This window comes from Pseudorasbora parva, chromosome 1 (assembly GCF_024679245.1).
Source record: "Pseudorasbora parva isolate DD20220531a chromosome 1, ASM2467924v1, whole genome shotgun sequence".
Classification (NCBI taxonomy): Eukaryota; Metazoa; Chordata; class Actinopteri; order Cypriniformes; family Gobionidae; genus Pseudorasbora; species Pseudorasbora parva.
Genome location: NC_090172.1, coordinates 29,673,013 through 29,687,588, shown reverse-complemented (window position 1 = coordinate 29,687,588; position 14,576 = coordinate 29,673,013). Strand labels below are relative to the sequence as shown.

Below are 14,576 nucleotides of genomic sequence, written 5' to 3'. Positions count from 1 at the left end.
CCTCACTTGTCAATCACAGCGAAAGTGCTGCTCGCGGATGCTTTTAACACTGATGACCTTGTTGGCATGGTAACACACACAAAGCAGTAGAGTTTAAGACACTGAAACAAATTCTACTCCTTGGTTTCCCATGCTGTGCTTTGGTATATTGTAAACATGATTTCAGGCACTTGCAAAGCCTTGATCCACTACACAATGAGACACTGATGACTCAATTACAGGCTTGTGCGATAAAACACAGCCTGATATAAGCTACATGCTATACATGCTAAATGTACATATACTTTCAGGGAGGATAGATAGATAGATAGATAGATAGATAGATAGATAGATAGATAGATAGATAGATAGATAGATAGATAGATAGATAGATAGATAGATAGATAGATAGATAGATAGATAGATAGATAGATAGATAGATAGATAGATGATGGAACGGACGGATGGGCAATAGATGGATGGATGGATGGATGGATGGATAGATAGACGATGGAACGGACGGATGGGCGATAGATAGATAGATAGATAGATAGATAGATAGATAGATAGAGATAGATAGATAGATAGATAGATAGATATATAGATAGATAGATAGACGATAGGAGGGTGGATGGATGGATGGATGGATGGATGGAGGAATGGAGGAATGGATGGATGGATGGATGGATGGATGGATGGATGGATGGATGGATGGATGGATGGATGGATAGATGGAACGGACGGATGGGCAATAGATGGATGGATGGATGGATGGATGGATGGATGGATGGATGGATGGATGGATGGATGGATAGACGATGGAACGGACGGATGGGCGATAGATAGATAGATAGATAGATAGATAGATAGATAGATAGATAGATAGATAGATAGATAGATAGATAGATAGATAGATAGATAGATAGATAGATAGATAGATAGATGCTTACTGGTTTTTATGGTGAATTCTGGGAATTTCTAGGGAGCAAATGTACCTCAAAATTCACCTCTAATCTTTGTCCATTGTTTAAATGATTGGAACAAATAGTAATTATTCAACATACTAACAGAATCAATATTTCAAAGCATCATCCAAGGTCTCTTGAAAAGCACCGAGACAAAAGGAATGAAACAATAAATATGAAAGAAAAACACAACAGGCTGTCACTTTTACCACCTTTATTTGACATTAGCACGTAGATGTGAGCACCTTAATCACCCGCTGCTTTAATATGCTTTAAATAATGCACAGGCTCAAAACAGAACACCTGTTGCTCAGATGTGCTGATGCAAATATCAAGGGGATTAATTAAAAGTCAATTATATTAATTTGGCTTTTGAAGGGTGATCGTGCAAGATAAAGACTGATTCCATGAGCACAGATACACCAGCTCCTGATTTTTAATGCGGTTTTATCAGAGTCCATTAAAAGAGCTTGTGCACAAGTGCCATGTTGTTTAGATGCCATTCTATGTAAATTTAATGAGCATTTGAGTTTCATCTTTTTAATGCGCATATATCTGTCTTATGCATAATTGAAAAAATGCTAATAACTAAAATGTTTGTTTCCCTGGCCCTGATTTTTGGTTTTGGTTGGGCTGTGAATCTTGAATTTTACTGATACACAATGGGGTTGTACATTATAAATGGGTTGGGAATTTTACACACTGAAATTGTACGCTATAAAACTAAATAAAATCTCACTTTATGTCATTCAAATACATATACATCAAAATGAAAATAAATGAACAAGTTTAAAGCAAGAAGACTGTGACAGTGTTTGCTCCTTTTTTTAAAACAGCCTCAGTGGAGTGGATTTAAATAGCATTTTGTGTTTCCACACTGACATATGGAAAGCTCTCCGTCATGCCAACCCAAATCCTCTGTGGTCCTGGAACCCCCCTCCTCTATTTTCTCTTTCTCCACCCACACACTGACCTGTCCCTGCCTTCCAATGCAAAGGATTTTTCTTGTTCCTGAGCACTGGATCTGAATATCTACACACAAATAGTGGCACACATATATTCACAAGATCAAATCCATTTAGGAACTAATCCGCTTTCCACCAGAATATCAGTATTGTCAAATATTCATTTGAATTTGTTGTTACCTCTAACCGTGAGGAAGATGCAGAGAAGGAATGAAAAGCTTTGAGCAGTTTATTGAATATATTTGTCAGTGCAGTCTGACTAGAAACTCTTTCAACTTTTTTTTTTATAACAGACACATGGGATGTAAAAGTACTAGTCTAATAAACAACACTGAAAATAACAGTATTGACAATTTAACAAGGATAATACTTAAGCAACAATGGACAGCATTTGTCTTTTTGTCTCAGGATTTTTCTCAGGATGAAGATTTGCTTTATTATAATTTTTAATGAGCTATCGCATAAACGCTGCTGAATTTTGCTTTAAGTTAAAAATGAATACTCATTTAATTAATTGATTAATACTTCTATTCAGAAAGATGCATTCAACTGATCAAAAGTGATCTTGAAGGCTAGGTAACAAAAGTAAGTTCTTTTGAATTTCCTGAAAAAAGAAAAGAAAAAAAAAATCATTTTTCACAAAATTAATATATTAAGCTGCACAATAATAATACATGTTTCTTGAGCACCAAATCAGCATATTAGAATGATTTCTGAAGGATCACGTGTCACTGACGACTGCAGTAATGATGCTGAAAATTCATCTTTGCTATCAGAGGTGTAATTTACATTATACAATATATTAAAATAGTTATAGGAAAAAGATATTGTCTAAGAGCATGTCTGGTACTGAAAAAAAATACTATGGGTGCTTCAGAAATTGTACAAAATGCAAACAATAGTGAGTAAAAGAGAACGAAAAACAAGAGACACAATTTCACAAAGAGGCAAGCAGATAGATTTTAGTGTTTAAGAGCTTTTATTTGCATGACTACACATTAAGAAACACATATCAGCCCAAAAAGGCCTTCATCGGGGTGCCGTAAATTTCAATATTATTTCACAGTAGACAATTTTACAGTATGTTTTTTGCAATCTAGTAAACAGCAGACTTCAACAAATCTTTCCAACCCCAAACAGATTAGACTGGAACCTAATATATATATATATATAAATTGTTTTCATCCTACACATTGCACTGCAGTTCATAATTGTCATTCCTCTTTGTATGGAATATAGAAAACACACCACACAAACTCATGCTTCATCACACATTCAAACTCCACCTTGACCTGTTGCAAACACGCTCTTTATAACATTAATGCTACCCACGGCTGGAGTGCTGCTCTCCCCGGCAGGCTGCTTGGCGGTGCTGGTGGGTGGGATAATGGCCCGGGAGGACCATGATTATGAGAGGGGAGGGGCCAAGAGAACACTTCCTCTTGCCGCGACATCATTTTTATTATCCGCTGCCCATCAGAGGTCCTTGAGAAACATGTACTTTCAGCCCGGGCAATCATTCATCTGGGGTCCTGCTCCAAGAGACATGGAGGGAGAGAAAGAGGGAGAGAGAGAGAGGAACAGGGGAATATCGACTGATACCCTTCAGTGGTACAGAGAGATGAGAAGAGTGAGACAGTGAGGGACAGAGACCAACAGACACATGGAGATAAAGAAGTGCTGACCAGCTGTGAGGATGATTACAGAATGCCTGCCCTTCTCTGTTAAGCTGATATCAGCAGCCAATCATAATTAGACCCCTCTGTAACAGCAGCCAATCAAACATCAGGTCATTGTTTCGCTTTGATTAAACCATCAAACCACACATCTTTGTGCCAAAGGGGTTACGTGCACTGTGGATAAATGTTGTGTCTCATAAAATAGGGGGAAAGCATACAGTGGCACAAATGTCATCTTGCAACAAGGAATCCTACTCCTTAAACTCTCATAAAAAATAAACGAAAAGAATTATAGAAAAGAAATAAAAGAGAAAAATCTGTGTTTGGCAGGGAAGCATTTTCTCACAAATAATGGACAATTGCGTGTTTAGTGGGGAAAGAGTTAAGGACAGAATCTGATCCTGGAGAATGATTCTGATGGGGTTGATACATTATCCTTGGATGAGTTGTGAGTACAAGACAATTTGACACAAAATCTTTAACTCTTGGTTTCAGCACTTTGCTGATGAACACCGATCAGACCATCAACACTACCCCCTCTGATCATCAGCTCAACTGCTGCTCATCACAGTGCTCTGCACATGATTGGACAGCAACTGAGTTATGGCATTATCATGTTAGCACTGGTGATTAGCCAACGTGAGAGACAGTGAAAAGATGAAAGATACAAAGTAAGAGAAAGTGAAAGGGTAAGGGCAAGAATGGAACCACCGTCTTGAAACTAATGGCATGCATGGTCTCAGTATGGCTGCAATCTAAAATCGCCCCCCAATACACTCATTCACTGTTTCCAACATTATTCCACTAATACAACAAATTAAGACATTAAGTGCTACAGATGCCATCTTCTGGTGAGATGTGTGAATTTATGCAGTGTGATGCTTACAGCACATAGATGTTGAATATACATTGGTTTTATACTGGTTTATTCATTGTGGGATTGAATGTGTGCACGCAGGGGGTACTAAAAGTTTATAACTAAAAGTGCATAAATAACTTCAATACGCTGCATACTTAATTTTTTCAATTTACTGTAAATTATAAATTTACAAGGTCACATTGTAAAGTGTGTGCACAGTTATTAAGCATTGTATCAATTTTGCTTTCTTATTACATTAATATGGGCTTAAAAATGTTGCATTATTCCAGAAAAATAGATTGAGATTCACAAATAAATGTAAAGATTTAAAAAATAAAAATAATAATAACAACAAAAGTCACAAATAAATAAATTGAGATTTGCAACTAAAATATACATATTTTTTAACAGATTAACAGTACAAATGTTTCAGGTCATAAACACAACTCTACCTGGCATTCATTTGTGATATACTTCCAGTGAATTTGTGAATCCTTTTATGTGCATTTGTGAATAGCTTTCTGTGCATTTGTGAATCACTGCACACATTTCTGAATCGCGTCTTATGCATTTGTTGATTCCTGCACGCATTTGCGGTTTTGAAGCACTTCTAGCATTAAGACGTGCAGACAAATCCACAAATAAATAGACTACACTCAAGAGTTTACTCAAGCCAATCAGATAAGTTTGCATTGTGCCAACCAAAAGTAGCACGTTCTTGCTACAACCAACACTGTTTGACTATACACTTGAAGCGGGAACACATTCATTTTGCACCCCTGAATGGAACTATTTTCTGTTTGTTTTGTCATATTGAGCTTAAATGCTGTTTTTTTGTGGTTAAAAACACAGCTTTTCCAAAATATTATTGGAGTTTAGGGGTTCTTTATTATTTCCATCAGGATTAGTGAATCTGGATTTCACACAAATTATGATCATTCACAGATCTCAAGCATCATGATCAGTAACACCCTCTCTACAAGCAGTGCAACAGCCCAGCCGGATCTCACGAAAAATAGTATGAGTGTGCAATGTCGTGGAATGTATACGCCAAAACTCATTTTGCCGTGCATATGATACACACTTTATGGCGTATTATACAAACGAACCCCCCACCCCACTACCCTAAACCTACCCAAGAGAGCGTGTCATATATACTCCATAAAGTGTGTATCATATGCACGCGAAAAACAGCGTATCATATGCACACCAAAATGAGTTGCCGTATACATTCCACGACATTGCACACTCGTACTATTTATACGCATTTATAGTACCTATTGCATTATATATTCAGTGATACTGCGCTGGACGCGACACCGGTGCGGATGCAGCAAAACACGACAATATTATTTGTTTGATCAAGTGTTTTAACCGATAAATAAATAAATATACATATCACTTATATTAATTTAAAATATAATAGGTCTTTGTAATGTGTTGACTCTCATTTTATATTGTTATCTATATTCTAAATGAACTACAAAAAAAATATATATTTATTTTGCCCTATTCTTGTAGTCCCCTTTCAGTCACATACCTACAGACTCAAAGGCACATTCATTATGTGGCTCATTATGTGGTTCTTTTGTTTTCTCAGTGAATCACAGCATCATTCATGATCATTCACATCAATTTGCATATGGACTTTGTAAAGAAAAAGTTTCTTACAAAATATAATCAATATATTGATGGAACGTGGGGGAGAGGACGCTGGCGTTGTCTGTTCGCCGCTTCTCCACCCACAAATCATGTTAATGTACTATTAGATTTTATTTTATTTCCTTATGTTTGTGACTAGTCTAACAGTCAGAGCTACAATTGGGACTGTTGATGATTGCTGGCAGCCACTGAGAGGACGTTGTTCGTCGTTTCGCCGTTTTCAACCGCTTCTCTAATGTTTATGTTTGAATTGCTGCAGTTGGTTCTGGTTTGGAGGACATTTGATGTTTCTCGCCGCGACTGCTCACTGGTGGTCTCCCTTGGGCTTAAGCTGCATGGTGGCTGAAGTTTGCACCGGGCTAGCGTCATCTGGGCCATCGTAATCGGCGTCCGGCATGATGTTGGGATGTTCCGCTTCTCGGCTGCGCCGCTGTTCCGTCCTGCATTGTGGCCGTGGAGCGGCTTGGACTTCTGCGCCGACCCCGTTGTGTCCACAGAAGTGCCCGGAAAAATGTTCTGCCTCCTGCATGGTGCTGCGGCGATCCCCATCGTTTGAATCGTCATGAAGCGATGTCATCAGGACACACTGCCGCTGGGAGAAATTTAAAACATGGAGTGGACCACAGTGTGCTGCGGAGCTAACAGAGACTTCCACCATCAGCTGTTTTCTGTTCACCATCAGCTCTGTTTCTGTTAACCATCAGCTCTGTTTCTGTCCTGTTTTTTGTGTTGGTTGATTGTTTGTAGTATTCTATATTTTTACTTGTTATTCATTTTTTTTGTTATTTTTTCCCCCCTTTGTTGCACTTTGAGATTCTTCGGAATGAAAAGTGCATTATAAATACAATCTATTATTATTATATCGTTTTATGTGAATGAGCAAGCACCTTGATTCTCACATCAGTTTGAAGCAAAAACTCTAGATAACAACATTCATCATTCAAGTCTTCTTGTTTTAATGTCTTTATTTATTTATTTTTAAAATTAATATGTTCATGTGTAAACAATGAAATGTTATTCTCTCAAAAATAAAAACATGTACATACATGTTGCTCACATATTATGATAACCCAGTTTGTGCTGAATGCAGTGACACTTTTGCCATTCATATGTTTGTATGCAACCGAAAAAAAAGCTCAAATGTCAAAGCATGTCAAAACTTCTAAAGGGCCCCAAAACTGAGCAGACCTGTTAGAGTTAAGAAAGCGTCTGATCACAGTGATATGCCTATGTCTTCATATACTCTGCAATTTTACCAGCATCATGCTGCAAGGTCATGTCATTTAAATTGCACTATTATGATAGTTTGATTCTAAAGTATTTTTGAGACAATAGACCATATGTATCTGGCTATGTGAAACTATTTTTTTTAATTAATCCCTTTTCATTGCATGACACATTGACATTGAATGTCTCTTTCTGCATTATCCTGACATTTTTCCTTGTTTGTCATCATTATCCTTGATTTTCCCAGCAAAAAAACGTCCTTCACATAAAAATCAGTCTACAGGCTTACATTGGCAATCTAAAAAGTCGGGGTCTCGCTATTTTTAAGTTTTGTTAACATTAAACAGGTCACATTGTGAATCCTTTATTTAGTTAATCCTACTGCATATAATCCTGTATTAGGTCAACACAAAGATTCCATACTTAAGGTGTATGATTACACTAGTACAGGTAAATAAAGTAGATAATACATTTTAACATTACAGTTTTATAATTTGTTAAGTGTGACTTCATAAGCCATTGCTCATATCTGTACCATTCGTTATATAAGGTTCATTAAAGTGGAGACAGAAAGCATAATGTAAATATTAGCTCTAATTCATATGAAAACAGCACAGCATGAAAAACTATCTGTGTTTCTTGAGCCTGATTTAAGGCAGCACAGGACCATCTAATGATGTAAACTCTCAGTGTGTGGAGTTTAAATGTGTGTTTCACTTGCAGCCTGGCTGGAGGTCAGTGTGATCGTTAATCTGATCCTGATCCTAGACCTGCCTGTCTCTTTCACACCAGACAGCTTATTGTCATGATGATGGCCATGACAACCCTTAACCTCCCTCCCACCCACCCCCCTCTCTCTCCTGCATGCCTTCTCTCTCTCTTTCTCTCTCTCCCGATTGTCTCATCACTCTGAAGGGAGACTCGTCTCTCACACAGGTACCTGATGGCCGACAGGCTTCAGCTTCCTGTGGGTCTGATAATCAACGTGCTGTCAAGACTGTCAATATCCAGCAGACGAAGAGGCGACCAGGCCTGACACACATATACATACAGATGCGTGCACACACAAATATGCACGCATGCATGCAGATACCTGCTCAAGGACTTTCAATCACAAGCTAAAGAGCCCATATAGTGACATATCCTCGTATATATCCACTATACAGCGCACATACATGAGTGCGCACACATACCTGCCGTAAATCAGCTGCGGCTGTCAGGCCGTGCTTTTAGTAAAGGATAGATTAAACTCTGTGCCTGGATCTCTCTTTATGATCGCTGCAGGCTTTATTAATTAGGCCTAATCGTGATGAATGCTGGGCCTGTCATCTCCTCACACTGACAGGAGACAGGGTTCACGTGGCCTGCTTGAAGCTCGGTGACAGGGAGAGATGGCACAGCTTTAAACAGCAAGCTGACCCACGTCACCACAGCCCTCACCCACTCACACTGGGAAATCATCACAATACATCACTCATTAGCTCGTGTCACAGGCGATGAGAAGACATATTTTAGCTCATGTGCAAGAGGAAAATTGAGCTTATGGTCATCACATACTGCGCAAGATTTTATTACAGTATTTTTTTATTATTGCAACCATTGAGTTTAACATTGCTGAATAACTACATTGATTGGCGGAAGAATCATTTTTATCAATAAATGATTACATTTTTTTGGTGTGTGTTTATTTTATGACACTTTGCCATGTATAAGTATTAACCATTTTAACAAACTGTTAAGGACTGTGAAGCTGTGGTTTAGATATTCTAAAATCACTGCAAACCTAAGCTTTACTATAGGCGTATTGCTTTATTTAACTGTATTCCAGGGCTAAACAGGCACAGGTGGAGAAAGATTAACTAATCAGAGACTAACGAGAACAAGTACAGACCAGACAAGATGTAATTGTGACATTACGTACCCCCTTGGAAAGGCCCATCATCGCACCGTGAGTCCAGGAAGTAGCCATGAGGTGTCCAGGAAGTAGTCCAGGAAGTAGCCATGGAAGTAACAAAGTCCAGGAAGTAGCCATGAGGTGGAGGCTTAGTTAGAGGGCATGTAGTTGGTGACAGACTGGGATAGGCTGTTTCCAGTACCATGGTGGCGCTGATGGAGGGAAGATCCAGGGTGGAGTCTTCACTGCAGGAGCGGACGGAACCCTGGGCCTGATCGTTGGAGGTGGAACCATGGTGAGAGAAGGAACCCACGGAACCGAGTGACCGACGCAGCAGGGTGACTTCGCAGGCCTGGAAGTCTGGCGCTGAGCTGCTGGCTCACAGGACTGGGGCACCAACGGGGGCCGGAGGAAGGGAGGAGCAAATAGACACTGTAGGGGTGCAGGGTGAGGACGCAGCACAAATCCCGGAAGTCCTGCCAGAGGCCGTGTCGACTGCCAGAGGCCAACATGGAGTGACGAAAGAGAGAGTTTTCAGGCAGACGAGCCGCGGAGGCGATGAGGGACCATTGAGCTGAGGCAATGGCGATGGGCTGACATGCTGAGGTGGAGATATGGTCCTGAAGGCCCGAGGTGTAGCTGGGGACTTGGCCTCTATCCGAGCTCGTGGCAGGAAAGCCCAAGGCACGGATGATGAGCTGCACGGAATGTGCAGCGGGGGTACAGCCGAGGAGCTGGACAACACCAGTGGTGCCGACGGATCCAGGGGACTGGCCGTGACCAGCGATGGAGATGGGATCAGGAAGACAGGCAGGGATTCAGACAGAAGATATCCGGACAGGACCGCCGAAGACGATGAGGACTCGAGGGTTGGCACTTGGGTGGGAATTGGATCTGCGGACCACAGATCAATCAGGTCACAGTCCGCTCCTGGCTCTAAGATGGATTGACCCACCTGTGGGGAATCTGTGTGGCAACCAGGCCAGGTATCCCGGGTATGGCCGGATCGCTGGGTGGAGAACCTCCGGAAGTTGGGTGAGTCCATCTTCTTTTGTTACTCGTTTTGAGGGTCAGTTATTCTGTCATGGTTAGCCGATGAAGAAGGATGAGGAAACAGGTTACATTCAACATAGCGTTTACTGAAGACTCACAGGAACATCATGACATTAAACAATAACTGACAAAGGAATGAATCGAACAGGGAGTATAAGTACACAGGTTGAATGAGGGAACTAAACAGGCACAGGTGGAGAAAGATTAACTAATCAGGGACTAACAAGAACAGGTGCAGACAGGACAAGATGTAATTGTGACAGTTGATTTTATTTTCCAGGATGCGTTCATTGCTGGAGCGGCTGAGAATGGTTCGCTGTCATTATACAGTATGAGAGCAGCCTCTACAGGGTAAATAAAAACTCACCGATGCCTTGTAGAGTTTGTTTTGACACGTGACATGTGGCTGCTTGAACACACTCTTGCTGATCAAACTGTGTATAGAATAAAAATAAATGTTGCTCCTTTTGTATTTTGCATTTGCTTGTACCTTTACTTTCAATCCTGAAGTATGTTTAATATAAAGTACAATAAATATCACATACTTTTAAACTTTTACTCAAGTAATATTCTAAACAGTGAATTTAATTGAATTGGCTTTCAAGTACTTTATCCACCACTGGTAACATCCATATGGATGGCAGGACCCAAGGTTTCCCAGCAGAACATTGCCCAAAGCAACACATTGCCTCCACCGGCTTGGCTTCTTCCCATAGTGCATTCTGGTGCCATGTGTTCCCCAGGTAAGCAACTCCCGGCCACCCATGTGATGTTAAAGAAAACGTGATTCATCAGACCAGGTCACCTTATTTCTTAGCTGTGTGGTCCAGTTCTGATGCTCACGTTCCCACTGTTGGCACTTTCCACAGTGGACTGCAGAGGTCAGCCTGGGCACCCTAACTAGTCTGCGTCTATGTAGGCCCATACACAACAAGCTGCAATGCACTGTGTATACCAACAACTTTCTGTCAGAACCAGCATTAAGTTCTTGAGCAATTTGAGCTATAGTAGTTTGTTTGTTTGATCGGATCACACAAGTCAGCCTTCGCACCCTTTGTGCAAATGAGATTTGGTCGTCCATGACACTGTTACTTTCATGGACCACTTTTGATAGATTCTGACCACTGCAGAACTGGAACACCACACAAGAGCTGCAGTTTTGGAAATGCTATCACAATGTCGTCTAGCCATCACAATTTGGCCCTTGTCAGAATCACTCAAATCCTTAATCTTGCCCATTTTTCCTGTTTCTAACACATCCACTTTGAGGACAAAATGTTCACTTGCTGCCTAATATATCCCACCCACTAACACAATTATATATAATTCACCTCACAATTTTCATAATGGTCATAATATGGTATGCCTTGTCAGTTTACATACAAATTTGACTTTTTTTCTGAATTGAACTTAGTATATAAAGTTATTATAAATTTACAGGGCAAAGCAGGGTTGACCAATCCTGTTTCTGGAGATCTACCTACCTGCAGAGTACAGATCTAACCCTGCTCCAACAAACCTAGCTGTAATAATGATGTGCTCCTGAAAATCTTAGGGGCCATTTACATGACAGCGTTTTCAACTAAAAAAGGACAACGTTTTATGCCTTTTGGCCTTTCATTTAAACACAAAAATTCAATTTTTGGGGCCTGGAAAGGCAAACTTTTGAAAACAGGTTTCAAAGTGCAAGGATTTGAAAATGAAGCGCACCATAAAAAAAACAAAACAAAACAACAACAACATGATTTTGTGAAAACAGTGATGTCATGCGCATGCGTATCACGTTCACTCGCGGGGTGTTTCTCAGCAAATTGATATCGCCAACTACTGGCTGGCATGCATAATACAACCTTTTAAGTCCTATTCGCAGATCCATGTGAACAGGGATCACTTTGACAACGTTGACGTCTGTTTTTGTGCATCGTTGCTATGTAAACATACCCTTAAATGGTTCACTTGTGTTTGATCATGGTTGGAGATGAACTTTGCAGGATGTCCCGAAACAGGATTGGGCACCACTGTGGTACTTCAGTGTTTGCAATGCCTTGAATAGGTTAAAAAAAAAATGCTTCTTTGTTGTTGAGCAGTGATGTCTCTCTGAAATTTGAAAATATAACATACATAAATAAACAATTTATTATACTATTTATTGTACACATTTTCTGAAGCTGTGGCCTAGCAGTTAACGTATGTGCCGCCGTGGAGCTGTGTGATCGTGGAAAATTTGAGTCTGGCTTGTGTCATTTCTTGATCCTGTTTCCCTGTTTCATCTTTTACACATTATTGTTTTATTTTTTTCTACTGTCAATGTATGCACCTACTGTCAAGAATGTGCATACATCGTTCTATGATCTAATTAGACACTGATTTAATAAAAACTGCATATTTTTTTTATATAAGATCATGTGATACAGTGTTACTATAGACTCTTTCTGATTATTCTCTTTTTGACATTGACAATGACTGGAAGACATGCAATGGCATGCATCCACTTCCTCTTCTTAGCTCTTCCTTGAGCTATATGACCTGTATGAGTCACATCCACCTGCAAAACCATTACCCAATTCTTCCTGTCTCTTTTCTTTCTTCTACAGGGTAGGCTCTAACTGCGTCCCATTGTTTTGCATTGCATATGTGTATGTGTGTGTGTGTGTGTATGCATACATACACTGTATGTGTATGAAATGTGTATGAAGCCCAGCTAGTTCATTCACTGACCCTTGAATCAGTTAAGGAAATAGTCTGACATCAACTTTAATGAGAATAAATTAAATGATTGGACCTCATCAAGAAACGCACACACAGAGACATACTCACACACCCGTTCATCATGGCCCTTTGTTTCCATAACAGCAACAATGAAAAAATAGACCTAATTAGTTGCACAGTACCTTTTGTTGAGGACTTTTTTTGTGAAACACTATCCTGTAAGAATTACATATTTATGTAAATTCCCCTGCAAATAAAAGCAGAACTAATGCGCTTTCAGGCACATTTTATAGCGCCAGCAGGACATCTGACACGTGACAGGTGACCTGCACACTCCATGGTATAATGAGGGTGTTCATCACTCTTTCTCTCTTTCTGTTTTTCTTGCTTTAGAGTGATAGTGTTTCAGGTGGTCGTGTTAGCAGAGAGGAACATCACATCAGTTGAGGATGTCCTCCCTTTAACAACAGCTTCCAGTGAGCAAAGTGCTGTGCAGGGTCTCACCTTCTGATCAAATCAGCAGACTGCAGCACAGGCATCATGTCAAACAGAGGACTGACACATCTCCTGTCGCTGGGAGATGAACTGATTATCTTAAGGTACAGTCGTTTGAAGGTCGCCAAAAACAGGCCAAAATCTTAGTACATTTCACTTTGATTAATCGTATGAATTTGGCTGTTAATAGATTAAACATTATAATGATCTTATAAATGAATAATTTATTAGTATAAGAACAAGTAATTACAGTGTTTTTTTTGTTTGTTTTTTATTTGCTTTGGTACTATTTTCACAAGTAAGGTGAACATTTTCAAAAAACTTAGTACAAAAATCCAAACTGATCACACTTGTAACACAGCTAGTCATTCTGTCAAAACCTAATCTCATGCTTTCATTCAGTTACACACATTTTCATTTCACATAATCATTGTTTCAAACACAAGATTATTGTAATACGTAATAAGAACATTTGGTTTAACCACTGAAACACAACTGTATGATCTTCTTTCAATTTAGTACTTTTAACAATCAGTTCATCCAACAGCAAACAATACAAGATAGGACATGTTTCAAATCTCCTTCGTTGCTGAATGAATTACAGTAACACAGGCTACAGATGCCACATAAGAAAATATGCTTACATTACCTAACTTATGTAATTGAATCCATAATGTTTGTAATAGTATATTTTCAGCGTGTTATCAAAAGATGTGATACAGATATGACACAGCCATTAGGTTCTGGGCTATAGAACAGAGTTTGCTGCCAATAGAGTAAATGTTCTCACTGTGCCATATGACTGAATCTATACTGTAGCTGACCTTTATAAGGGTGAGTTACAGCAGCCTCTACCATGGTAACCTGTTTACAGTATCACATGGCATACATGCTGTAATTTAAAATGCTGTATTTGATGGCATCCGTCTTATCCATCCTTATACTATATATAAAATGTTGAAAATGTGTTATATATGGTTATAATTTAAAATAAATAGCTTATAATGTAAAAATAAATAATTACATAGGGCCGTCCATATCGGAAATGGCAAACAAAGTAGAAACTACGTCTATAGAATTAATATCTAC

The 14,576-nt window shown here is 39.4% G+C and overlaps 1 protein-coding gene across 1 annotated transcript; it reads right to left on the bottom strand.

Moving 5' to 3' along the window:
• Positions 1-2,954: 2,954 nt before the first annotated feature.
• On the bottom strand, positions 2,955-11,879 carry LOC137083922 (uncharacterized). Its single transcript, XM_067449863.1, has 2 exons — positions 9,258-11,879; positions 2,955-3,441 (listed from the first exon to the last, which is right to left on the bottom strand). The coding sequence occupies exon 1, from the start codon at positions 10,273-10,275 to the stop codon at positions 9,610-9,612; it is 666 nt and encodes a 221-aa protein (XP_067305964.1). The 5' UTR covers positions 10,276-11,879; the 3' UTR covers positions 2,955-3,441; positions 9,258-9,609.
• Between the last annotated feature and the right edge of the window lie 2,697 nt (positions 11,880-14,576).